General features: G+C 36.6%; 2 protein-coding genes across 2 annotated transcripts; both read right to left on the bottom strand.

The window, feature by feature from the left end:
• Positions 1-109: 109 nt before the first annotated feature.
• Positions 110-14241, bottom strand: LOC103040588 (matrilin-2). The gene is made up of 12 exons (XM_022679910.2): positions 14138-14241; positions 12166-12312; positions 10675-11247; positions 9960-10082; positions 7772-7894; positions 6572-6694; positions 4025-4147; positions 3555-3677; positions 3050-3448; positions 1422-1580; positions 431-520; positions 110-313 (listed from the first exon to the last, which is right to left on the bottom strand). The coding sequence occupies exons 2-12, from the start codon at positions 12278-12280 to the stop codon at positions 258-260; spliced, it is 2007 nt and encodes a 668-aa protein (XP_022535631.2). The 5' UTR covers positions 12281-12312; positions 14138-14241; the 3' UTR covers positions 110-257.
• An 838-nt stretch (positions 14242-15079) lies between these two features.
• LOC103037764 (lysosomal-associated transmembrane protein 4B) lies at positions 15080-26678 on the bottom strand. Its single transcript, XM_007234719.4, has 7 exons — positions 26433-26678; positions 22723-22834; positions 22509-22582; positions 20470-20592; positions 19342-19440; positions 19063-19161; positions 15080-15979 (listed from the first exon to the last, which is right to left on the bottom strand). Exons 1-7 carry the CDS (start codon positions 26523-26525, stop codon positions 15905-15907), a joined length of 675 nt encoding a protein of 224 aa, XP_007234781.1. The 5' UTR covers positions 26526-26678; the 3' UTR covers positions 15080-15904.
• Between the last annotated feature and the right edge of the window lie 690 nt (positions 26679-27368).

Below are 27368 nucleotides of genomic sequence, written 5' to 3'. Positions count from 1 at the left end.
TATTAATCTAACATTTCATTAACATTGGACCGAATGTAGGTATTGCTTGGTACATTTTTAAAATGAACAACATTTGAGATTCCAGCAAGGTACATTCCCTCATGATAAATAATGTGATGTAATTTTATTCATTTCTGTACAAAAAAGAAAGTCGTTAAGAGGTTTTACAGGTGTCTGTACCAGTTCTGTGTGATTCTGTAGTAAAATAGCTTATGCAGTTGGCAAAACAAGGGAAAGGAAAGTCAGTTTCTTGTCCTTCACTTGTGGTGTAATTGGCTCTCCAGGACATCAATCTTTTTAGCCATGGTTTCTAGTGGTCTAGTTAAGGAAACAGTATTAAATAGAAAATAGTTGAGATGTAATTGTGTAATACAGCCAGAACAACAATATTAGTCTATAATGTATATGCATTTTGTATATAAAAGGATATATTTTTGTGTGAGTTTCCTCAGATCTTCAGATGCCTGTGTCTGGAATGATGTAAGACTCTCACAGCTGCACAGGTCTTTAGGTTGCTGTGCTGGAAGAGAGATTAAAGAACACTGATTTAGTTTTATTTTTAAAATCAATTTAAGTTTGCACACTCAAGTCAACTAAATTGACCATGTGTGCTCCAAAATTCATTTATATCGTTAAATCAACCACTGCAAATAAAATAAGTTAATTTATGTTAGTCATCTAATCTATTGCCAAATGTAGAGACTACACACATACTGAGTAACAAATGGGTGCAAGAGAAAATTTATTTTAATTTGATTTTTCTTTTTTCCTCTTTGTCTTATTTTTTGTTTTCCACATTGGGCATGTATTTCACCTGGTTTATTTACAATCATTGGATTGTCTTTCCCATTAGATTACTGCTTTATTCATAACATTTTATATATTATATTTAAACTTAATTAAAACTATTAAAGGTTAAATGTAAGTGAATCAATTATATTATGGTAAAGATTAAGATTTGTTTGATAACTAAGTTTAGCTAGTTGTAATAAATCTGTTGGATAAAATTTCCTTAACAAGATGAGAAAAAAAAACATTAAGGCCTTAATATTTATGCTAGGCCTTAATTTGGCCTACTACGAAACTACATAACACATTGCCATTTAAGTTTAAACACACCAGTTCTGAGCTAAAATGCAGATTAATCCCATATCATTACACTAACAGACATTTTGCCTGGGCTTTATTCAAGAACAAATTGGTAAATGAAACTTGTTTGTGTACGTAAAGAGTTAAAGTTGTTCCACACAGAGCCAGGAGAGGGCAGACAAACCACAATCCTCTGTTCTAGGATAGCTCTCGGGTTTTTGTGCCTCTTGAAACACTATCAGCGTTTGCAGGACTCCCAGTTAGGATGATGTTATCACCAATATCTAACTTGCACACCCAATGATTGACCACATCTTAGGACTCACTGATACCTTCACATGTCTGAAACTCATTCTTTAGCTTCTCAGCAATCTGCTCCATGTGGCTGAAGTCTTGTGCATAGTGCAGGTGTTTCTCTTCTGGGAGTGAGGCCATTATCCTCAGCTCATCCTCCAGAGCTTTCCCCACACCCACGGCATAGATGGTGATACCTACAGATAGATACATTTTGTTTATGGGTGAACACTTGTACAATAAATAACCATGAACTAAGAACAACATTCTAACTGCTTTAATGCTTTTAAACTACATGCAATCAAAGCCTTACAGCAATGCTTGTACTAACACTGTTCAAATTAATTATACTTAAAGGAGAAATCCGGTGTGATAAGGAGTACAGACTAGAGATGGGCGATATCGTCCCTAAAATAATATCACAATATTTCACGGTATTTTCACGAAAACAATACTCTTTTTTTTTTTTTTTTTTTCCCATTTTCTCCCCAATTTACACGGCCAATTACCCAACCCACTCATTAGGACTCCCCCTATCACTAGTGATGAACCAACACACCAGGAGGGTGAAGACTAACACATGCTTCCTCCGATACATGTGAAGTCAGCCACCGCTTCTTTTCGAGCTGCTGCTGATGCAGCATTACCGAGCAGCCAGCGCGCTCGGAGCAAAGCGCAGCAACTCGGCTCCGGTACATCAGCTCACAGACGCCCTGTGCTGGAGACATCACCGTAGGAGTGATGTGGGGAGAGAGCGCCATCTACCCACCCAGAGGGAGCAGGGCCAATTTTGCTCCCTCTAACGCCGGCAGCTTGATGGCAAAGCTGCATGAGCTGGGGTTCGAACCGGCGACCTCCACGATAACAATACTCTTGATGAAAAGACTAAACACAAAATTCAAGAACACACTACTGCAACAAAATGCCAATTAAATGTTATTATTGCATACAGCCCTGAGATATAATCTGTCTCTAGTAGATATATAATGGGAAATGAGAACAGTGTGAATTTTCTTTTGCTAAAAAAAACGTAGTACCCCAATGGGATAATTAGGGTTGGGTGATATGGCACAATATTTCAGGATATAATATCATTAATTTTATTAAAAAATGTTGGTGATAATATTGCGTACGATACTATATGGCACACTCGTAGTACATACTTTTGTCAAATAGCTTACCTCTGTTTACCCCCAGCATTCTGAAATACAGCACTTTTAGCAGATGCTCCCAACAGACTTATAATGCTAGTGATAGGGGAATAGCATTGCTCATGCAAAAAAAACCTCTGTTTTTACACCATTAACAAGCTCAACGAATCTCCACACTTCAATGGTAAAATTCTAACGGCCCTGATATTTAAATCGAGACACTGGGAACTTTGAAAGTGCACAGCTAGTCTATTAAAAACACTGTTCATACACACAGTATCTTCAGGTAGTTCTGCTAACGAATGAATGTGGGACATTTGACAAAAGTTTGTAGCCATCATCATGTTTCACTGTAACCTGCTGAATAAATCCATTTCATGTGATTCACCAGATTTCTCCTTTAAGAAAGTTAGAATAAAATTTGAATGCTGATCACAATAGTAACACATTTTAATTAAAATTACGTTCCTAGCTACTTGTTTGAACACTGAACCACTGGATATAAGCATGTATACCGTTTGATTTGGCCATAGAGGCCCATTTGGACACGTTATCCTGTGAGCGTCCATCAGTGAGGATGACAGCGATGCGGGAGACGCCTGCTCGGCTCTTGCTGAAACTGTGTTCTACCATGTGCTGGAGGGCAGTGCCAGTCCTGGATCCCCGGCCCATGTATCGAACGGCTGCTATTGCTCTCTGCACATCCCACACACTGCGGTACTGACCCAGACTGAACTCAGTTTGTACAGATGTAGAGAACTGCATGAGCCCCACCCGGGTACTGCCCGGCAATGCCCCCACCAGGCCGCTCACAAACTTCTTCATCAGCTCAAAGTTCTCCATGCCCAGGCTTTTGGACCCATCAACCACGAACATCAGATCTGTAGCCTGTTCTCTGCATTCAGACTCAGACTCTTGGGAAGCAGGAAAGGGGACAAAATAAAACAGATATACATTAAATCCATTATATACACAGGAATTAAATCCATTAATATACACATGAAAAAATGAGTTTTGTACTTTTGCAGCTTTTGCCATCCTCAGCAAGTGTGTATCCCTCAAAGCACACACACATATATGAACCAGCTTCATTAATACACTGATGATCACACCCATGATCCACTGTCTGACATATGTCCACCCCTGAAAGAGGAACACACAAAACACAATTGATCATTGAAGCATTAACATAATTAATTTCACTAACAATACTGCTTGTAATACACACTAATTCACTATATATGTGTATAGAAATTGGTGGGTAGGTTCCATATACTGTTAAAGATGGCAACATTACACCTAAATACAGATGTCCATTAAATCCAGGTCAAATATCTGGCTAAATTACTGAACTATGTTTTTTTCCAGTGTTCTCTATTATAAATAAATTACCATTTCTATACTATTTCATACCTAGAGAATCAGTAAGACATAATAGTTAATGATTATTAATTATTAATATACACACAAAAAGAAAGAGAATTTTGTACTTCTGCAGCTTTTGCCATCCTCAGCAAGTGTGTATCCCTCAAAGCACACACACACATATGAACCAGCTTCATTAATACACTGATGATCACAGCCATGATCCACTGTCTGACATATGTCTACTCCTGAAAGATTAACACACAAAAACACAGTTGATCATTGAAGCATGTGTAAATAATAATACTAATACTATAATACAAATTAATCTCACTAATAATACTGCTCGTAATACACACAAATTCACTATACATGTTTATGTAAATTGGTGGGTAGTCCTAAAATGGCAGCTGGTCATCTTCAACCATCTTCCTGACAACTACAGGGAGGCACTATGATCAGAGCGTAGTGTGACATTACAGGTCACAGTAGTACTGGTATCATGGTGTGGAGTGCAATTTTGTACCAGATCACAGATTAAAGAGTAATTTCACAGCCTCGCATCAATTTAATGAGATCCTGCAAACAGTGGCCCTGTCTTTTCAGAATTTACACTTTGGTGTGCTGTTCCAGCAAGACAAGGCTTGTCCACATACTGCTGCCACCTTAAGACTTTGCCCTCAAAACACTATACTATGCTATGGCCAGCTATTTTGCCAGACCTGTCCCTGATTAAAAAAGTGTGGGATGCTATTTCACATGCTATCAACACTCCACCCTACCTCTATACCGAGATGTCTGGCATGCTGTATGTGTGGCACAATAAATTTTCACATATCAGTCTAGTATTTTTAGCATCTAACTTCTGAGTACAACTATTTTTGTTAATATTTCTTTTATGAAGAGTGTATTAGCGTTCACCTCAATGTTCTGATCAACTATGCTTAATTTGCAAAAAAAAATTTAAGTGACCAGCACCCAGTGAGGACAATTCCTTGTGTATGAATGTGTAAGGCAGTGAGGTTATCTTACTTTTCTTCTAATTTTAACTTCAACATGTTCATTATTCGTCAAATATTTGATTGTGATATTTATTTACTTATTTTAGAAATTTAAATTATTTTGTAAATTCATAAAGAGTTCTTTTTTTACACCTGCCATGTGATGTCTGGTTTGAAATTGATACAGGAATACAGAAAGCTCTCAACCACCATAATAGTGGAAAATGTCAACTTTGTTATTGTTAGCTTTATTATTGGTTTAAAACGTTTTTTTAAACAGTTACAGAGCTAAAATGAGTTAAATATTTCCATGCTTAAAAATACACCTACAGTTTTGAAATCCTTAAGCACACCCTGAGTGACAGTAAGCATATTAATCCAAAGCACAAGTATTAAACCGTTAAAAATATCTCATCAGTTACAGTGCATATGGTTAGTACCAGATGTTTTCCACATTTTGTAATTTTTTTTACTCCTTCTGGATTGAAATAAATCCCTTATAAATCTACAGTCATGAGCCAAAACAAAATAATGTCCCTGTCCAGATACTTGTAAACTGTGCTGTAAAATAAACAGTAATTAATGAATCAGTACTGTCCTTAATCCACCTCACAAACATTTACACCCCCACACACACTGATCTTCCTCTCTGATCAGAGATAAACAGCCTCCGGATTAGCAGTGACATCACATCTCATCGCTGTGTTATGTAACACACTGGATCAACCTCAGCGCACAGTGTACATCTCTGTACTGTTTCCATCTCTGTACTGTTTGTGTAAGTAGTGTCACTGTCCAGCAGGCATCCATATCAAGCTGAAGACAGAATGACACTGTAATATGATGAAGCACTGTGGACAGACATTAAATTTTAGGCAAAAAAAATAAATAAATGAGTTGAATATATGTTGAATTTTGATTGGAATTAGTTATCACACTCATCAAAGAACAACATTGGGCTGACATTAAGTTCAGCTATTAGACAGACACAAAGTCATATATCTGTCAGAAGTCGACACTGAATTAAAATTAGGTTTCAGTAATTAAAAATGTTGAATTTTTGTTGGATAAAAGTCACATATCCATCAAAGAACAATGATTTACAGCATGTTATGTTAGATTGATGTTGAATTTGTTTATATTTGGTTACATAATACTCATGACCAACAACACGTTGACATCTAACAATAGTACACTTTCAACAGTTATGTGTACGTTTACATCATAAAGATTGGCAGATGATGTGTTTTGGATTGGATTTTATACCAATGTAAGATCGGGATGTGAAATTTGGAAGACATTGGACTACAATTTTGTCAGACAGACTAATAATATATATGTATATATGTATATATAAATATATAAATAATATATATATATATATATATATATATATATATATATATATATATATATATATATATATATATATATAATAATTTAATCAGTTAATGTCCATCATTGCAGATGGCTAGCTAGGTGTAGTCAAGGGCTAGCATAAGTTTTTCTCATCTTATTGTCGTTTGTTGTAAAAAGTAGGATATTATTGTATTTTACTGGCACTGAGCCTATATCTTAAGGTGACTCAACATACCTCAATGGACATGTGCAATGTTTATGACTATGTAAAAGTTGTTACTGATTGTAAGAGTAAATAAGTGATTTACTTACTGCTGCAGCTTTTGCCATCTGCATTAAGGACAAACCCTTTCTTGCACCTGCAGATGTAGGAGTCTGGTGTGTTCATGCAGTTGTGCTCACATCCATGGTCCCCCAAATCACAGAAATCTATCCCTGGTAGACATACACACACATAATCAAAGCTGACTAAAAGAACAACTACACAGAAAAATCTGTATTTTTCACACTATAAGGCGCACCAGATTATAAAGTGCACTATCAATAAATATATATTTTCTAGTCAATTTTCATACATAAGGCACATTATGTGACACTAGTAAGGAACAGGAGTGCGGCCATGTTTTCCTTCTCATTCAGCAGGTCTCACCGCTGGGTGGCAAGACCTGTAAAGCTAAGCTAAGTTAAGTAAACAAAACTGTAATTCTTAGTCAAACATACATTAGTTCATTCTTAGTTCATCTATACAGATTTCTCTGCTGAAAACCGTTTATTTGGGTAGGTAAAGAACTTCTGTTTACCTACATTAAGCTTAGATTTCCAAATTTTCATTAAGACTGGATGCAGCAGCATTAGCATTAGCTGCTAACCACTAGCGCTAGCCACGGTTAGTGCTAGTAAATGCTGCTCAGCAGCAGTACACTGAGCAACCCTGAGTGTTCCGGTAAGCCAGGGCGATAATAGCTAGCGATTCGTCTGATGCAGTTTGTTTTAACACAGTAAATGTGCAGGCTACAGTTAGATAACAATCACTTCTGAACGGCAAAAGAGCTAGTGCATAGTGTGGTAAGCAGCTAATGCTAATCTCCGCTCCACCAGTGCTAGTCGGGTTTAGCAGCAGGCTACAGTCTAATAATACTTACCTCTAAACAGTGAAAAAGCAAACACATTGCGCAGTTAGCAGCTAATGCTTATGTTGTTCCAGCAGTGCTATTTGGGGTTAGCAGCAGATAATATTCTCCTCTGAATGGTGATTTGCTATGATTAGCACCTAATACTCATACTGTTCCAGCCTCAGTACTGGAGAAACTGCACTGAAACTTCTTTTGAGGCTGCACTTCAGCGGAGTGGCTTTACCGCTCCTTACAACCTGACTGGTAAAATTCATACATAAGGTGCACCTGATTATGCGGTGCACTGACAATTTTTGTGTGCATTATAGTAAGGAAAATAATCTCTTTTAATTAAATAAATAAAATATTAATTAAGAAAGAGAGAAGAGGGATGACACACTGTGACAAGTTTTCTCATCCTCCTCCAGTTGAAAGCCTGGTCTGCACTGGCACTTATGAGACTCTCCCACATTAACACACATATGATGGCAGCCATGATCCACCGTGGCACAGATATCTTCAGCTGTAAACAAATTCACACAGTCACACACTCATACGTCAATATAGTAAACAGTAGCTTAATCCAGAAAGTTTCATTATTGTGAAATTTCATTAAAGTGATTGCATGATAGTACTTGTGAATGCACCATAAGTGTACCCGAAAAATCCAAATGTGTTTATTAACCATAACCAGAGATAAAATGTTCAGTTTATCGCCATACTGATTTGAGATTACATTGCCCAGTACTAACTTGTAACCATACAAACAAATTACCTTAAGAATCAATCTGTTCTTAATGAAATTGTTTGCCAGGTTGTGGACACTGAACCTGCACAAATAAGCGTAAGACGAGTTCAAGAATTTTTGCAATAGCAAGCGACGTAGTTAATCAGCTAATGTTTACAATAGCTATGTTTTAATTTTACACAACTTTGCCAACTCTTATCCAGCAAGCTTGATGCCCTACTAGATGTGCCAAAACATCGGGAAATATACACTCTGGAATTAAAAATATTGCTTTACTGATCACGATAAACTACTGCTCAGTTCAACAGGTAACGTAGCTCAGTGCTTATTGTAGCTACCTGTTCAGGAGAAAATTATCAACTCAAGCTTCTGTCTTGTAGTCCTTCTAGGTTCCAAGCTGTTTCCATCTGCCAAATAAATTACCAATATTTTCTCATATTTTACTCCATCTTTGGCCGTGGAGCTTTTTAAAAGAATGCCAAAGTTAAAGCAATTTGCTTACTTGTTGCTGTGTTTACCTACCATTGTGTTCCATACCCGGCAACCTAATGTGTGGAAATGATTGCTCTGCTGTCAAGATTACAGAGCTTAAACTTAGCATGTTTCCTTAATATTTGATGACAAACCCAGAGCACTTTATGAGTTATTACAGAAAATTAAAGACATATTGGTTGTTTAACTGCGATAATCCTGAATTAAGTCATACTCAAAAAAGTGCACATTGGTGTTGTCATTGTTGGCTGTGAGAGAGCACTTCCTGTTGTCCTAAACACCTCTGTTGTCCTAAACAGCTCTGAGATTCACATCACACCTCCTATCACCATGTGCTGCTCCTGCTTTGGGAAAACAGCTGCATAAATGAAGACATTCTTGTATGTGAAGGAAATTAAAGTGAATTTAAGGGAATGTTCTAACAGGTGTTCCAGTGTTTTATGGGAGCTGAGAGCTGGTACAGAACAGGAGATAAACTAAACAGCTTTACTATCTTCATCCTCAGAGCTGAAAGACTATAACACATGACACATGGCCTGACAGACACTGGAGATACTTGTTTTTTATTTTCTTTTAAATGGAAAGCAGTAGTGTTCTTGAGTTGGGAGGGGACAAAACACCCGAATAACTGTATCAGTGTACTGGTGATGAATTATTATACTATATATTTATTCATAGAACAGAGTGGTCTGATAGGCTTGTAGGATGTAACTGCTATCTAGGTTTTGACAGTATTTCATGACAGTCTCCAAATCTCGAAATTCATGAAAAACTTACAGATTCTTACTTTAATATACACTTTATGTCCAAATGTTTGTCAACCCCCCCTCTAATAAACACGTTTAGCTCTATTAAGTTGCACCCATTGCTGAAACAGAGTCTATAGTCACTGTAGACAACTACTATAAATAGAATAGGACTCTCTATAGCAAATATGCCAAATATGACAAAAGCGTTATAAAGCCCCCTGTACTGAGCTGTGGATCAATGGAACTGCATTTTCTGGAATTATGGTGCTCCATCCAGTTTGTTTAGGACTAATAGGGGAGTTTAGGATGGTAGGGATGATCATTCAACATCCTGACGTCACTAACACTAATTGTGACAAAAATGCAATCAAATTCTCACAGCAATATTTGAAAATGTAATGGAAAGTCTTCACTGGACAGTAGAGACAGTAATTTTAAATCAATGAACAGGTATTGTGATACATTTATCCATGTAGTGTATATATTTAACAAGAAATAGTTGATCAAGCTTTTAGCACAACATTACACAGTGTGTGTGTGTGTGTGTTTGTGTGTGTGTGTGCTTGGGGAGGGAGAGGGGCTGGAAGGATCAGACTCACCCTGGCAGGATTTGCCATCTGGCTGCAAAACGAAGCCCTTCCTGCATCTACACACATAGGACGCACCAGTGCTGACACAATTGTGCTCACACTGATGGTCCACCACCAGACATGGGTCCATATCTACACAATACACACACAATACAATACACACCATCAGACATCATCAAATTGCATTTAGTGAAATGTCATTGTCATGATGCATGGTCCACCTCCACTTTAGCTTTAGTTTTGCTTTTTTGATCTCACTTTTTATATGTTTACTTACTATAAAACATCATGTTCAAATGAAGAATAGGTTTCTATATATTTCATTTTCTGGTGCTGGAACTAGTTACGTAGCTCAATCATAATTCTACATTATTTGGTAACTTTTTATGTTACTTATGTAATTAATGTAGTTATAAGTGTAAATAACTTAAATGTGTGCATGTAGAATCTAAGCAGTAAAATAGGTTTAAAATGTTTAAGGGATGTCCAATTGTTTCATATATCAGTATAGAGATTATAGATCTAGTAACTTCAATTTAGCTTTGGTGGTGATTTAGATTTGGTTCATAAAGAATATCTTTGCATTATGAACACAGATTGACTTGACTTTAAATAAAACTTCAAAATGAGATACACAATAAAAATCGAATCCCTATAATTCTAATATTTAAGAAAAAAAAAAACTGATCGACCTTAAGATAGGTCCCTCTCAAAGCATACTCACCTGTACACAGTGTAGAGTTGAACACAGAGATTAGCGTATCAATCTGACTGAAATTGGCCACTAGGAACACATGCTCCAAATGTGGTTTACTTCCGATTGCTCTCAGTGTGGCCATGTCCACTCGTCCCACGCCCACAGCAAAGATCTTAATCCCAGCCTGCCGTGCAAGCTCCGCCTCCTCTTCCACCTGGTCCTGGGGTCGTCCATCCGTCACCACCATGGCAACACGTGGCACTCTAAGCTCCATTGGGCGCGCTCCATTAGCCACAGTAAAAGCCTCCTCTCGTAGAAACTGTAGAGCCAGCCCTGTCATGGTGCCTGCAGCCAGGTGTTCCATCTGACTGACCGCCTGCTGCAGGCCCTCTTTCTTGTAGAAGGCATTGAGGAAGAACTCATTTTGGACCGTGCTGCCATACTGCAGCAACCCAACACGGGTCCGGTTCTTCCCCACGTCCAGTAACTGCAGCATGTTTTTGAGAAAGGCCTTGACCTTAATATAATCACTGGGGCGAACACTGCGGGAACTGTCAATCACAAAGACCAGATCCAGTACCTTTCCTGTACAGGCTTTGTCTAGAAAACAAGATCTACCGATCAATAAAGCAACAAAATAAACAGCCACGCTGGCTACTTCTTGTGTCTGTTTGTATAAACTGTATATTTTTTTTTTTACCAATTTAGGTCAATTTATTTACTATGCACACTGAATTTTTTTTTAAATAAAAAGCTTGATACACAGATTGCACAGTTCTTTAGATTCAGTTTGACATGGCAAAAGTCTTGGGCCTTGATAGTTCTACTAGTTCTACTAGTGTAGCCTGTCAGATCTATATTATTGTATCTATACAACTCTGGAAAAAATTAAGAGACCACTTCAGTTTCTGAATCAATTTCTCTGATTTTGCTATTTATAGGTGTATATTTGAGTAAAATTAACATTGCTGTTTTATTTGATAAACTACAGACAACACTGCTCCCAAATTCCAAGTAACAATATTGTCATTTAGAGCATTTATATGCAGAAAATGAGAAATGACTGAAATAACAAAAAAGATGCAGAACTTTCAGACCTCAAATAATGCAAAGAAATCAAGTTCATTTTCAGATTTAAGAATTCAGAAATCAATGTTTGGCTGAATAAACCTGGTGTTTAATGATATTTTTATGCATCTTGGCATGTTCACCTCCACCTGTCTTACACACTGCTTTTGAATAACTTTATGCCACTCCTGGTGCAAAGATTTAAGCAGTTGGTTTGATGGCTTGTGATCATCCGTCTTCCTTTTGATTATATTCCAGAGGTTTTTAGTTTGATTAAATCAAAGAAACTAGTGTTTTTTAAGTGGTCTCATTTTTTTCAGAGCTGTATATGTTAAACAGCTAAGATAATGGCATGTTTCATGGTAGTCTATTCAATTTTAGATGCACAAAAGTATAGAAAAAGACAGTGTGAAAATAAATTATTGCATGTGTTTGTGTGTGGTGTTGTACCTGGTTTGGCTGCAGTGTTTCTGCGTCTCTCAACTGATTGTGAGTGTTTTTTGTTTTGAGCACAACACACACAGCAGCACAGCACCAGGAGAAGAAGAAACACAGGGGTCTCCATTTTTATTGAATGGCGTGATGAAGAGTCAAACACTGTAATGGAGGAGGAGGAGGACTTCATGTACTCAATCAGGACTGAAAACTGCACACTCAAACAACATGAATTCAGACCCGCACTCATCAGTTTGTCATTTTTTTAATTAGCAACAGTTTTAGCTACCTGGTACACTGTAGTAACCTAATGTCAACACACACACAGAAAGCACCTAGCAACAACATAGTAACACCATAGCAACCATCTTTGATACCACAACAACCACCTGCCAACACTTTAGACAAACAACCTAGCAACCACTTAGCAACACCTTAGACAAACATCTTGGATCCTATAGCAAATATCTTGGATGCAATAGCAACCAACCATCTTGAACATCTTAGCAACCACCTAGCAACACCACAACAACCATCTTGGATAACATAGCAATCACCTAGCAGCACTGCAAAAAAAAATCTATTGCCAAAAACTAGACAACATATAAGTAATTTGAGATGTAAATGTTTAAATTAAGCAAAATCTGCCATTCTTATTAACATTTTTTTAAATAAGCAATCACAAAGTCTCAAAATGAGTGAAGTTAGACTTAAATCAAGCTAAAAAACTTTTAAAATTCTAAGGAAGTAACTTCTAATTAAGACTGAGTAAAAATATAAGTAAATATAAAATATAAATAAAAATAAGTAAAACTCTGCTTAATAAGACCAAAATTCTTATGGGAGAAAAAAAAAATATATTGCCTTGAAATTAGATAATTTAACTTTCTAATATTTAGTTAGCAACTTAGCAACTACTTAGCAACACCACAAAAATAATTAGTATCCAGCTATCAAACACTAACTAACACCATAGCAAACACCTAGGATACCAAAGCAACCACCTTAAAACACTTGGCAACCACTGGAAATACCTAATTGACTGATGGGAAACAGGTTAGGTGTGCAACCATGCTGCGTTTATATCAGAAAACTTGCCAACCCTGAGAGAGTAACACCAGTTATACTCTTTCGGACTCTGGCTGCAGATGACACCCGCATGTGAAGATCCTCAGATCAAGGTGGGGGCGTCTTAGAATCACTCAGACCCACATATTCCCCTTTTGAAGAGTTAATTAACAGATGCCACACACAGCAAATATATACTATTTGCAGAGGTTGTTAATAATGTTGTTAATAATAATATTCATGAAAATAATGATAAAGTTTAGCTTATATATAGCACCTTTCACAAACCCAATAACACTTTACATAAAAGGAGAAAGATTAGTGGATCAATAGAAGAAAAATGAGTATGAGAGTATGAAGTTAAGGCTGTGCCAGCAATAATAGGATGTCTATTTGAGGGAACAGTCAGAGCCCTGTTCTATGAGAAGGCCAATATGAACTGATAAGATCAGAAAGATATAATAGATGGTCCATATTAGTGCCTTCAGCAAAAAAGTAGTGAGTAGTGAATAAAAATAGAAGTCTTAATCAGAATGAAACTACATACAAAAACATTAGGAACTAATGCCTAAGGGTTCAGTTCATTTTATACAATACTTTAGAAACACTAATTTAGTAAATGGTAATAAAAGTAAATACATAATATACTGTATTATAATATACATTAATATGTACACATACATATATGCAGCCATCAATGTTATTTGTTTGAGGTTGTTTGCCATGTCTAAATGGAACAAGTGAGATGAAGATCCTTAATATAAGCCTTTAAACAGTAAACACTTGTCAGACCTGCTTGTTGCTAGTCTGATTTCAATGCACTTGAAGAAACACAGCTAATGACTTTTCAGGCTGGAAGGAAGAAACGCAGACATAATTCAGAGACATAATTCAGTAAACAAGAAGAGTTGACACTCACCTGGATTTAAATTCAGTCTGTATTCCAGAGAAATGTATGGGATCCAGCCGTTCAGAACTTCAGCTAAAGTAGACTGAACTGGTAAACATCCAGATTTTCAGCTTACCCAGATGTGCAGTGCTTTAGTTCACTTTTCCCACCCACTGCTCTCCTACATGACTACCCCTACTATTGGACAAGACTGAGACCCATTATTTATACAAAACCCACAAGACAGTGACTTTTTTTTACTTTTTCTTTAAGCAACTATTTTTTTCTTGGTAAAAAAAGGTCAAATGCAGCTCTGGAAAAAAATAAGAGATGACTTCAGTTGCTGAATCAGTTTCTCTGATTTTGCTTTTTATAGGTACATGTTTGAGTAAAATAAACATTGTTGTTTTGTTCTATAAACTATGGACAACATTTGTCCCAACCTCCAAATAAAAATATTATAATTTAGAGCATTTATTTACAGAAAATGAGAAATGGCTGAAATAACAAAAAAAGATGCAGAGCTTTCAGACCTCAAATAACGCAAAGAAAACAAGTTCATATTTATAACGTTCAGAAATCAATATTTGGTGGAATAACCTTGGTGTTTAATCACATTTTTCATGTGTCTTGACATGTTCTCCTCCACCAGTTTTACACACTGCTTTTGGATAACTTTATGCCACTCAGGGTGCAAAAAATCAAGCAGTTCAGCTTGGTTTGATGGCTTGTGATCATCCAGAGATGTTCCCTGCTGACAATCCTGACAGTTTGAGCTGGTCAGACTGCATTTTGTACAGGTATATCATATTACACCTACAATTTACCAGAGCAGTGTTTCTTACTTTTGATACTTCAGAAGAAAACCCTCATACTATATCAGTATTTTTCCAGTTCCAGTTCACCTGATACAATTCATAAACTTATTAACAAACCTTTCCTTGATATTCAAGCAGAGACAGACCCAGGATAAATGTTTTAAGATTAAAACAGTTTATTTCACAAAAACGTAGTCAAACACCTCAAGTTAGAATCACATCACACAAACATCACAAACTGTGGGCAGCAGGAGCCTTTACCCTGTTCAAATATGGATCAACCTGTTTATTACAAAAATCTGATCCTTCACAGTGACTATTCCCTTCCAGTTTACAGAAAGAAGAATCCAGATAAATCCATTAAATCACAGCAACATGAATAAACGCAGAATAACAACGTATTACACTTGAGACAACGACTACAGGATTATTAAAACCAATGTTCAAAATCAGTGCAAAGTGTGCAAGTGAGTGAGACAGAACGTGTCCGTCTTTGGGACAGATACTCATCACTAATCATCTTTTCTAAAGTGCAGTCAGCTTAAGAAGTTACTATAAGAGTATAATCAGAAAGTCATCACACAGAATCACATAATAAATACATAAACATGAGCATTAATATGTATTCTATGTTTGCGTATCTGGTTACTGAGGGGGTGGCTGCTGGTCTGTGGAAAACATCTAGCCTATTAACAATAAACAGGCTTTGCAGAGGAATCTATTAGGAAAATGATTATTAATTATTCAAAAATCAATAATTAATACCATATATGTGTATATCTGAATAGTGAAATACTCTGGAGAGTACACATTCAGTCTGTGTCAGACCTCTAAAACAGAATCAGCTAAAGTGTTCTTAGTATGAAGAGGTCTAAGGACTCTGAAATGTTTTTTTTTTCTGGAGCACCATGTACCAGTATTATTATAATGCTGAATGGATGTCTTATTACATAGATTCAGAACTTTACACCCAATGAACTCAGGCCAGCATGAATGGAGGTTGAGCTTGCTTGGCTGGAAGGGCCATTGTGTCATCATACTGGGGCAGCAGGACCTGTCAAATGAAAAATGTCTCCATAAATAACAAAAATAGCAATAAAAGGTGCAGATAAACAGTTCAACAGAGAACATAGGTGGACAGCACAGAATAGACAATGCACACTGCATGTGGACTTTATGGTCATTTATTCTGCTCTAAGAGTATTTCATTTACTTATGGGTGCTGCGTGTGATGTGGGTAAGAGCATTCTCATGTTATTTTCACCATAAAGTCAAGAATCATTAAGGAACATTTATTATCAGTGTGCATTAATACCATTGTGTGTGTGTCGGTGACCTTTGCATGTGTTGTTGTACAGCAGGGGTCGGCAACTAAGTTTGGCCGCTGGCCAGATATTTTTTTTTCAAGCCATTACATTTCGGGCCACAAAAAAAAAATCTGTTTGGGAAAATTAAGTGTAATGAGATGGAGTGCTACAGACTAGTAGCTCTCCAACCCAGAGGGTTGTTGAACCCAGATTCGGAACAGCTGATCTCAAAGCAGTTAAAAAAACACACCGCTCCTCATGTGGGCGGAAACGTCACACTGAGCACAACGGAAGGACAGGGGAGGTATGTAAACAAAAGCTTGCCATAGAAGCATTTTATTATTTGCCTTTGCTATCATAATGATGACAACAGAATGCCTTGTGCGACTCGGCATGTACTGTTTCTGTACAAATTAATCTGTACAATGACCTGCCTGTTCAGGTTGTAAAGGTGCGCAAAGTTGGATTTGTGCACTGCTGTGTGTCCATGTAGGTGTAAAAAGTGTGAGTGTACACGTGTTAAGGGCGCATAGTGTGCCTGTATTGCCAAGATAGCAATGACCATTTAAAAGGCTCCATCATTATTTAAACAATACAGATGCAAGGCATGAAAATAGACAGTTTAGCACAGAATGTAGAATATATAATCCACTAATGAATCCATATAGAATCCACTACAAAGAAATGTTAAACCAACATTAGCTGTTTTAAATCAACAAAGAAACATTAAAAAAAACTCCCTCCCCCCTTCTTTTTAGGAGTGCAGATAAAGCATTACACAGTGCTTCATGATAGATTGATTTCTCCAGATCTTTGATGGTGTACATGACTCTAAAGATATTGGTTCCAGGCAGTTCATAATTTCCTCTACAGCTGTAACAGTGACATCAGCAGCTGGATAAGTAGATTGTTGTTATTCCTGCAGTACAGGAGAGTCCTGTCTGAGCCCGGTGAGGGTGATGTGAATAACAGAGGTGCTTAACAGCAGTATTTCACCCACCACACACAACAGCACAACTAATAACAAACATTCTGTAGAGCCCGAAGCCTGCAGGACTGATGTAATCGGTAGGACCTGGAGAGAAGGGGCCACTGAGCTTTCTTGGAACCTGTGCTCTTTGATGGCTTTAGCAGTGTGGAGATATAACCTCGGCTCTTTTCCCACTTCCTTCCTTACTGAGTTAAGAGCAGAGTGGAACATATGTGAACTCCTACACCTGCAGCTCTCAGACCTTAACTCTTTACTCTCTGATTTTCACCAGACCCTAATTCATTTTTAGTTTATTTCAAATAACTTAAAATGAAAGGATTTATGTGTTTGCGTGTTGCAAGGCACATCTTGTCCCACAGTTTTTGAGATATTGAAAATGTTACAACTCCAGACTGTTTGACCTGATTGTTTAAGGTGGGCTTGTTTACACCACTTTTTGATCAGATGCTTAGTTTTTGGCATTAACTTTGCTAAAATATGTTATTTTTAGAGTGCACACCAATCTACTGCACTACTATTCAACACCATACAGGCCATGCGGGGATACACTATTTTTAAGCATTTTACTGTCATTTTGACCCACATTTGTTTATTTGTTGTTTCCTAATCCTCATCTTTCCTTTGTTTGACAGTAACCAGGCTGCTGACCTGCACTTACTATTTGCAATTGTAAGTTTTATCTCTCGTTCCGTTAATCTACACCCATTCATGCCTAAAATCTTATTTTCTCAGTAGCCATCAAACTGCATGTCCAAGTTCAAATACAGTCATCTTGACCCATACTCATCTATTTGTTGTTTTTTCATCCCTTTTTCCCCATTCAGATTTGCAACCATTCCATATTTCCTTCAGAAAATGCATTTTTTTCTGGTTTTATTTTGTTTACATTTTTGATACAATGCCCTTTTCATATTTTATTTACTTAACACTTTACTTTACTTAAAACAATATTACATTTATCATTTAGGTTTTAAGTACATTTACCATTTAAATTGTCTATGACTATTCTTTTATGTTGTCTTTTTCTCCCTTTTTCATTTCCGTGCTCTCTTGTTATTTTTCTCTTGCTCCTCTACTCTTTTGGAATCCATAAACCAGACAAGCTAGTCTGGTAACACAGACTAAATAAATACACTTAATGATTATTAAGTAAGAAAGTTAGAAAATAACTGAACTAAACCAAATCATGATACCATACGTAAGTAGCCTATAAGAGATGCTGTATGGTAAAACACTCTAATCTTTCCTGTGGGAGGAAATTCTGCTGACTGAGACCTTTGCCCAATATTTAATACTATTAGGCTTAGTGTGTGCTTCAAAGATCGCTTTACCATATCTGTCAAACAGTAAAAAGGAAACTGAATCTGGGAACCTTAAGACAAGTGAATTGCGAAAAGGGCTCAGTTTCAGCAAAGCTTTTAGAGGGGGCGTCTCTGTAAACCCCCCTCAAGAGAACCAAACACAGACACTGATTTCCTTTGGAGGAAGGAGACAGGGCATGATGGAGAGGAAGTTCAGTCTGACTAAAAAAGGTTATTACAGAGTGTTTATAAGCTATCTCAAATGCACTTAATTTGAAGTAATGGCCTGTAATCAGTTACTTTATCACCTGACACACACATATATATATATATATATAGGTAGTAAAGATACAAAAAATAAATTCTAAGTCCTATACATGAGAAAAAACTTCACAACGGACAAATTCAGAGCAAAAAGCTTTACATTTTATATAACAAAGAATGACAAATGAATGAATGAAGGGTAGAAAAAGAATGTGTTGTCTCTCGATAGTACCTCCTGTTTGAAGTGAGAGAACAGTGCAGATGGTAGACTCACCGTGGTGTCATTAGTATTGGTGACATACACCAGGACATCTGCAGCACTTCTACCACTCACATATCTGTAGCAGCTCCACACACACATCATCAAATAAGCCTAAAGAAAGTTGAAAAAAGGAAATATAAGACAATGTATCATTATCTATCATATCTATCAATCTATCATTAGCTCTAATAACGTTATCAGTGAGAGTTTGTTAAGTACAAATAACACAGTTATACAGATTTATTTTGCTAAGTTTGAGTAATAATTCTGGTATAGTGAAAGAGTGGGTACCTTAAAGGCAAGGATGCTGGTGATAAAAAGAAGGACAATGAGGACCAGACACACGTTGCTCATGGACATGATCTCTTCTCTGTAGGGGAAGTTTCCAGGCTGGAATGCAGAGCATAAACATTATATTATCACTGCTTAGAATCATTTTTTATTAATTAACACACAATGCAATGCTGCAAAGTGCCAATAAAAAGGGAAAACATGGGGAAAAATAGCTTTAGTTCTGTCTCCAGAAAAAAATCCAGTCCAGTATGTTTCAGGCCTTTTTCATCTTACTGCACTTTTGACCCTACATGAGTAAATTCCACATGCTAAAAAGTTGTGCAATGTTAGGCCTTATAATGGTTATTTAATGGCACTGTTTCAGGCATTTGCAAATATGTCCAAAAATTAGCCCACAGTTTGTGGTAGTGTGGGTGGTGTGGTCAGGAGGTACCGCCGTTGAATAGCGAATTAATGGCAAAGGAGGCGCTTGGAGCAGTCGTAAGCTGTTCAGCTGTAACAGTTTATTGACAAAAAAAGTACGATACACTATATACACTTATAAGGAGAAGGCAGAGATAAGTGGATTGTGCTACCACTAGTTAAGACTATACGGGTAAAAACGGTAACCCAGTCCTTGATAGAGTTCTTAAGCTTTTTAGCTCCAGCGAACATGTCCGTCCCAGAGAACTCAATCTACCTCTCCTCTCAATAATGCTCACCCGATACCCCTTAAATACCCCCCGGGCTAAACCAAAAGAGTACAAGGGTGAGACAGCTACAAACAATTACACATATAACAAATATACACATAACCGGTTATTTCCATTCATACGACATACTAGGACTAATAGGACAGGTAAGTATAATACACATACATATATATACATTTAATTAACAATTCTGCTTTTTCCCCCACAGGTAATCTGGAACCTCCCCGGCACCAAAGGTTTCTTCCCAGCTGGGTGACCCGCGCGCTGCCACTCCCTAAGGAAGCCGGTAAGTAGCAGGGGTAACCTGCATAACTGAATACTTAAAAATTGTCTTTCAGGATAGTTGGTGATTGGTGTGGGGACCCACCATATCACACAGTTATTATGTAATTTTTGCATATAGTGTATACAATCACCTCCACAGCTTACTTACCAGCTGCTGTAAATAGTCCTGGATGGTGTTGGGATAGACCACCACACTCACCGCCACCAGAGAATTCAGAGCAAAATCAAAGACTTGATATGAGAAAAATGGAATGATCCACGGAGCATGAAGCTGAAAGAGGAGAGACAATATTATGAACAATTTTGCAGCATGCAATCAGAAATAAAATAACAGAATGAAAAAATAAACACATTTCTAAATGTTCAACTTTTATAGTGCAGAAACTGTATGCTCATCTTGCATATTTGGTAAAAATATGACATTCCAATTAAATATTTAAAGCCGTACACTTTTTTTGCCTGACCCTGATGACGTTTTTGTTCTTTGGTGTACCAAAAACAGACAGAATTTGTTTTTACATTTTTTTTCTATTTCAAGCTCTTATTAGCATTAGTAGTTTATGAGGTCTCAGTGATAAAACTAAAACTCACTGATTTAATTATCCTTTTTGATAATAATAACAGTAATAATGCTCTCCCTCCCTGGGGAGTATGGAGTGGATGTTTTACCATCCATATCATGTAAGTGGTTGATTTACTTTGTACAGTAAGCATACATTTGTTTTGTTTCATGATACGGAAAATGTTTAAAACGTAGCAGAGCGTCTCTATGGGAAAAACAGATAAAATAATCATTTTCCAATGTGAGGCAACATCTGCTGGGAAAACACGAGATGTGTATACAGAGGGGCTAAGATAATCAGAGTAGTAGATAAAACAGTAGATAAATCAGCTTGGGATTTTCTTAGAGGACAGAGAAAAAGAGAAGGGATCCAAATGGCAATAAAAATTATTAAAAAAAAACAGTAGTGCATCTGTGAATTAGGGAAATTACCCCAGGACCCCATATAAATCTAATTCTGTCCTTAGAATTAAACATGCTATTTTCTTTTACTGGGCCTTTAACATCATTGACAGCATTTATCCTATGCTCTTATTTAGAATGATTTACACTTGAATAGTGTTACACTGAGACTTTTTGGTGTGTGATTGCGTAATAAGCTTTTCTGGTTAAGAGGTCAAGCGATAGTCTGCCAAGGGTACAGTAGTGTTACTTTCCACTACACTAAATAACTGCTTTGTTGGCTAATTTAAGCTCAACATTAAATACAAACAAGGATGCCTTCTGTACCCGGCATGTCTTTACCCTGCAAAAAAATGAAATGTGTATTCTGTAAATAAATCTTATTTTACATAAAACTCTGGAAATGATGGGTTTCTTTGATTTTACCAAATTGAAAACCTCTGGAATATAATAAGAGGAAGATGGATGATCACAAGCCATCAAACCAAGCTGAACTGCTTGAATATTTGCACCAGGAGTGGCATAAATGTATCCAAAAGCAGTGTGTAAGACTGGTGGAAGAGCACATGCCAAGGTGCATGAAAACTGTGATTAAAAATCAGGGTTATTCCACCAAATATTGATTTCTGAACTCTTAAAACCTTATGAATATGAACTTAATACAGTTTTCTTTGCATTATTTGAGGTCTGAAAGCTCTGCATCTTCTTTGTTATTTCAGACATTTCTCTTTTTCTGCAAATAAATGCTCTAAATGACAATATATTTTAATTTAGAATTTGGGAGAAATGTTCTCTGTAGTTTATAGAATAAAACAACAATGTTCATTTTACTCAAACACATACCTATAAATAGCAAAATCAGAGAAACTGATTTAGAAACTGAAGTGGTCTCTTATTTTTTCTAGAGCTGAATATCTATATGTTAAAATTATCTCTCTCCTTTTATACATTGCTGTTTTTAGCAGCCAGCGGTCACAATGAATGGGTAAAAATAAGCTCTAAATGGGATTTATCTAAATAAGCTCTGTTCAAGCTAACTACCTCATTTTATGTTTAAATCAAAAGGTCACCCAGAAGATAATATTAAACATACTTTCTATTAATTATATGAAAAATAAAAAGTAAATCCACTATAGCAGTGTTCTCAAACTACAAGCTGTTTACAATTAAAATGATTTCTTATACCTTTTTACCTAAAAAAATATCCCAAAAGTAAATCTTACCTTGTAAGCTCCATAGGTTGCCATGCCACATATCACTATCATGAGCAGTGAGATTGCTGAAGCAATGCACATATCTAGACAGAGAAATTACAAAAAAACATATTGAGTATTACTGTCTTAGCAGAAAAGTGATGCTATATTTAATCTGGAACAATAATTACCAATAAGAATTTAAGTAAATAAGTGTTAGTGTGCAGGGCTACTGTTGTCTTACTGGCGTCATCCATCACATCCAGGTCATTGGCCAGCTCAGCGCTCGTCAAGTGATACTGGTCTGGGTCGCTGAGTGCCGTGAGGAGGATAAGGAGCACCACAGCATTGATGAGCTACAGACAGAAAAACAAGAGACTATATCAGAACTGTGACACTCCATAATTAAAACCTAAAATATACCAAAAACACAATGACAATATTCTGAAAAATTAAATACACATATAGAGAGCTATATAGACAGGTTTGGACAATATTTCTCCCAAATATATAGTTAGAGTTTTTCTTTTCAGATTTTTATTTATTTGCTGAACTTAATATAAAAAAATGGGAATTATATAGGTATCAGATGATAATTGCTTTGTTATAAACATCAGCATGGACCTGATGCCTAGATTTTGTTGATGTTCCACACTGATACTTGCTAATGTATTTTTTTGTATGCTGGAAAAGGACTGAACACTGGTCACACTACTATAATTGATTGACACTGACCAAAAAAATGAAAACTAATTTCTTTGGAGACACCTTTCATTTCATTGTTGGCATACAGTTGGTTACATTACATTACATTTGGCAGACGCTTTTGTCCAAAGCAACTTACAATAGTGAAGTACAAAAGTAATAGAAGTTAAGATAAAACATTTTTTAGATAGGCCTTAAAGGAAGTCGAATGGAAATCATGGGATAGAGAAGTGAAGGAGGGGAAGAAGGAAACGAGGTTAGAAGTAGTTAGTGTGTTAGAGGTGTTAGGAGAGTAAGTGCTCTTTGAAGAGCTCTGTCTTCAGGAGTTTCTTAAAGATAGCGAGAGATTCTCCTGATCTGGTAGTGGAAGGTAGTTTGTTCCACCATTGGGGAACTCTGTATGAGAACAGTCTGGATTGCTTTGTGTGAATGTTTGGCAAAGCGAGGCGACGTTTATTGGTTTATTGGTTGAAAGCTAAAATGTAAGGCAAATAAATTTACATGAGTTTATAAAGTTATACCAGGCTTTATAGTCTCTCTGGAAGTTAAACATGTGTAATATCAAATATCGGCCCAGAATTCTCACATCTATGCATCCCTAAATAAAACATCTAACAACCTCTGGCACAGAGGATGTGAGGTTACAAAACATGTACAAAGCATGTAGGCATAGAGGTGCCTAAACTGGTCAGGCGTGCGGGGTCCGTGGTTGGTGTGGAGCTGGACTCTGTGGTTACGGTGGCAGAGAGGAGGACACAGCACAAACTACTCTCCATCATGGATGATGATGGTCACCGACTGCATTCCATCATCATGGATCATAGAAGCAGTTTCAGTGGCAGGTTCTTGTCACAGAGTTACAGACAGACTCAGGAGATCCTTTGTTCCAAGAGCAATCAGACTCTTCAACTCCTCCCAGTGGAGCCGGAAGAGAGAGGACAGATGAGGAACGAGTCTCATATGCTTTTTTAATCACAGCCTATTTTTATCTGTACTATTATCACACTCTGTAACATGTACATCTACACCCTGGGACTCTATTGTCATTTTACTGCACATCTTGTTAACATATTCTAACTGCACTCCTGGACACTTGACACTTTAGGGTACGTCCAGACCTGTACATTTGCACTCCTGGACACTATGGACACTTTATGGTACATCCTGTATATTCACACTCCTTCCCTCCTTCCTTCTTTCCTTCTTTCCTTCCTTCCTTCCTACCTACCTATCGAATTAACTGACTAACTAACTAACCCATGTCATAAGGTGATCTATACAAGTCTATCTATACACATTATGCAGAACTCCAAATGCTGTCTCTTCATGCACACAATACTCCATCCGACCAGTCACCTGCTCCGATCTTTGGCGCACCGGTGCTGTTCCCTCATGCTCTGAGGAGGAGTGTTCCATGATGTAAAGAAGCTACAAATCTTTAGAGCTGCAGGTGTTGGAAAATATTATGACCTGGACATCTAAACACTTTCAGCAGCAGCTTACCAAGCATCTGTCTCTACATACCTTTACCATCCCTATCAATAATATAACTGCAGTAGAATCTAAAAGGAGCATATGTTTTAAAATAATACATTTGATCCTAACTGAATAAATGAGTACATGTAATAAACACGCCATATACTAGATGACCCAGATGTCACTCTGAGCCTCAGGCCAGTTTGAAGCACTTTAAAGTCTGTAAGACTGTCCTCCTTTTTAGTAGCCAGCATTTTAAGGCTTTGTGGTGATGTCATCAAAAAGGTATCCTGTCTACATTTATAAAAAAAAATCTGCACTTGACTAATTTTGTTTAAAGAATTACTGCACACTTTCTGTAAATCCTATAAACTTAATTTTACTTCTCAAATATCACTGTGTTCATCTGCTATTTCATATATTCAACTGAAACTCCTGATCCAAACAACCAAAGATTTATAGGGAAAACCCTGAAAATTATCAGGGGTGCCCAAACTTTTTCATACCACTGTATATGGGTTACATTAAAAATATATATTTTTATTTTTCAGTAACAACACAACTAATAGCCTAATTAAAACAATGCATTAAGAAACCACCAAACCATGAGACGCATGCAGGCATTTTTATAAACTTTTATCCTATATGAAAGTATATTAAAATCTGAATTCTGTTGAATGAACTGAAATCAAGAAATACATTAAAATACAAAAATTGACTGTATTGTCCAGTCCTATTGCAATGTCAGTTTGTTTTTTAATAGTGTGCACCCCAAGAGCAAGCCACAAACTACAAGCCAGATTAACCAACAAGACAACAGGGTCTTACAGTAACATCCAGGACTAATGACATATGAGAATAGTGTGTTTAACAGTCTCCTGCCTGCCTGTTGTATTATTTTGTCAGTTTGAAGCTACAGTGAATTGAATGGAAAATGGAGGCTAATCTCCACCGCAGCAGCTTGATCCTATTACAGAGGAATTGAGACAAACAGGCTTCACCTGACGGCATTCAGTTAATAATGCATGAATAGAGGGGTGTTACTTTTTCTCAGCTGATCTAATTCTTTCTTTTGGATAAAGAACAGAGAAATGTTTCAATGATAGAAGTTAAACAGCCCTCATTCCACGCTTGTATGAGTGTGGCGGTGCTTCAGCTATAATATTACCTAACTTATTTCCCTTTTGAAAAAAAAAAGAGAAATATGTGGAACAAAAGAAATTAGTTTCATGGATTTGTATTACATGAAATGAGCCCTTCCAAATAATAAGCATATGTCAAACATATCTCCCTTTTGAGAAAACAGTTATTTTTATTATTAAAAAATAAAATATCACCCAATAATAAAAAAGAACTGATATGAAACGGTTGATTAATAATTTTTCTTTGAAGGGGTCTAAATAATGTGATGTGAGGCCTTGTTGTCTACTAAAATGAAATGATCAAAACATAGACTATAGATAACAGCGATATTTTATTGTATTTTATTGTGATAAAATTAGTAAGCATATCGAGGATATTTAAAAAATATATATTGTGATATAAATGTTGTCTATATCGTCCAGCCCTGCTGTAGCTACATATGAGTCTATGGATCAAAACAACACAGCATGGTGATGCTGTACAGACTATATGCCTTTTATAGCTTCTACAGTGCACTGTCCTTAACTGTAATTACAGCCATGGATGTATGTGCACTACAGTGGCTGTACTAGTCAGTGTGGGATTGCAGTCAGTCACTCTCTTTAACTGGTTATGGAGCTGAACTCTTACCATGTACCAGATGCCCAGGATGATGGTCCCGGTCCGGACATGGCAGCAGAGACAGCAGCGCGTGGAGTGAAGCCGCTCCCAGGGGGAAATCATCTTCTCAGCCTTTACTCCGCTCCGGAGGAACTAAGAACACAGAAACGCCGTATTCCGCTCAGCATTCACATCATCCGCAGCGCCCTGCGGCTGATTACTGACAGCGGAGCGGCGGCGGCCTGCCAGCCAGGGTGATACACGGCCCCTGCACCACGTGACCACCCAGGGATTTCCACAGGATCATCTGTCCGTGACGTAACCACGCTGCTTCTAGAAAGTCGCCGCGGTCATTACTAGAAGGCTCCTGAACAGTGCATTAATAATACTACTACTACTAATAATAATAATAATAATAATAATAATAATAATAATAATAATAATAATAATACAAGTATTTTAAATATAAATAACAATAATCATAGTAATAATAATAATAATAATAATAATAATAATAATAATAATAATAATAATAATAATAACAATAATAATAATAATAATTCATACATTCTCTAGATATCTGCACAGCTATACAACACTGTAAATTCATATATTGAGTCTTACTTAGCATATTTCCATGCGATACCATTTTTTCATTTGTCTGTAGTGTAAGTTATTATGTGTATTGTTATTGTGTGTACTGTGTAAACTGTTTATACTGTAAAGTTTAAATCAGTATATTCTTTTTATTTTATTATTCTACTTATTGTAAATACTATTCTCTAAAAAATAATGAATCTTGAATCTAATAATAACAACAAAACACAATTATTTTATGTATGATATTATTATATTATCAAAAATAATCATTATTATTATTACAAGGAAAAAGACGAAGAATTCAAAGAAGAAGAATAACAATAAGATAATAATAATAATGATGATGATTATTATGATGATGATCAT

The sequence above is a fragment of the Astyanax mexicanus genome, chromosome 1 (genome assembly GCF_023375975.1).
Source record: "Astyanax mexicanus isolate ESR-SI-001 chromosome 1, AstMex3_surface, whole genome shotgun sequence".
In the NCBI taxonomy this organism is placed as follows: domain Eukaryota; kingdom Metazoa; phylum Chordata; class Actinopteri; order Characiformes; family Acestrorhamphidae; genus Astyanax; species Astyanax mexicanus.
The sequence above is the reverse complement of the archived record's forward strand: the minus strand, read 5'-3'. Positions and strand labels throughout refer to the sequence as shown.

Coding starts and splice junctions, on each gene's coding strand:
- LOC103040588 (XM_022679910.2), bottom strand. CDS start 12,280: ATGGAGACCCCTGTGTTTCTTCTTCTCCTGGTGCTGTGCTGCTGTGTG. Junction 7,895..9,959: donor AGATGGCAAATCCTGCCAGG/GTGAGTCTGATC, acceptor ATTTGTTTACAG/CTGAAGATATCTGTGCCACG. Junction 3,449..3,554: donor GGATGGCAAAAGCTGCAAAA/GTACAAAACTCA, acceptor CTGCTTCCCAAG/AGTCTGAGTCTGAATGCAGA.
- LOC103037764 (XM_007234719.4), bottom strand. CDS start 26,525: ATGATTTCCCCCTGGGAGCGGCTTCACTCCACGCGCTGCTGTCTCTGC. Junction 20,593..22,508: donor CAACCTATGGAGCTTACAAG/GTAAGATTTACT, acceptor CTCCTCTTTCAG/CTTCATGCTCCGTGGATCAT. Junction 19,441..20,469: donor AGGACTATTTACAGCAGCTG/GTAAGTAAGCTG, acceptor TCTGCATTCCAG/CCTGGAAACTTCCCCTACAG.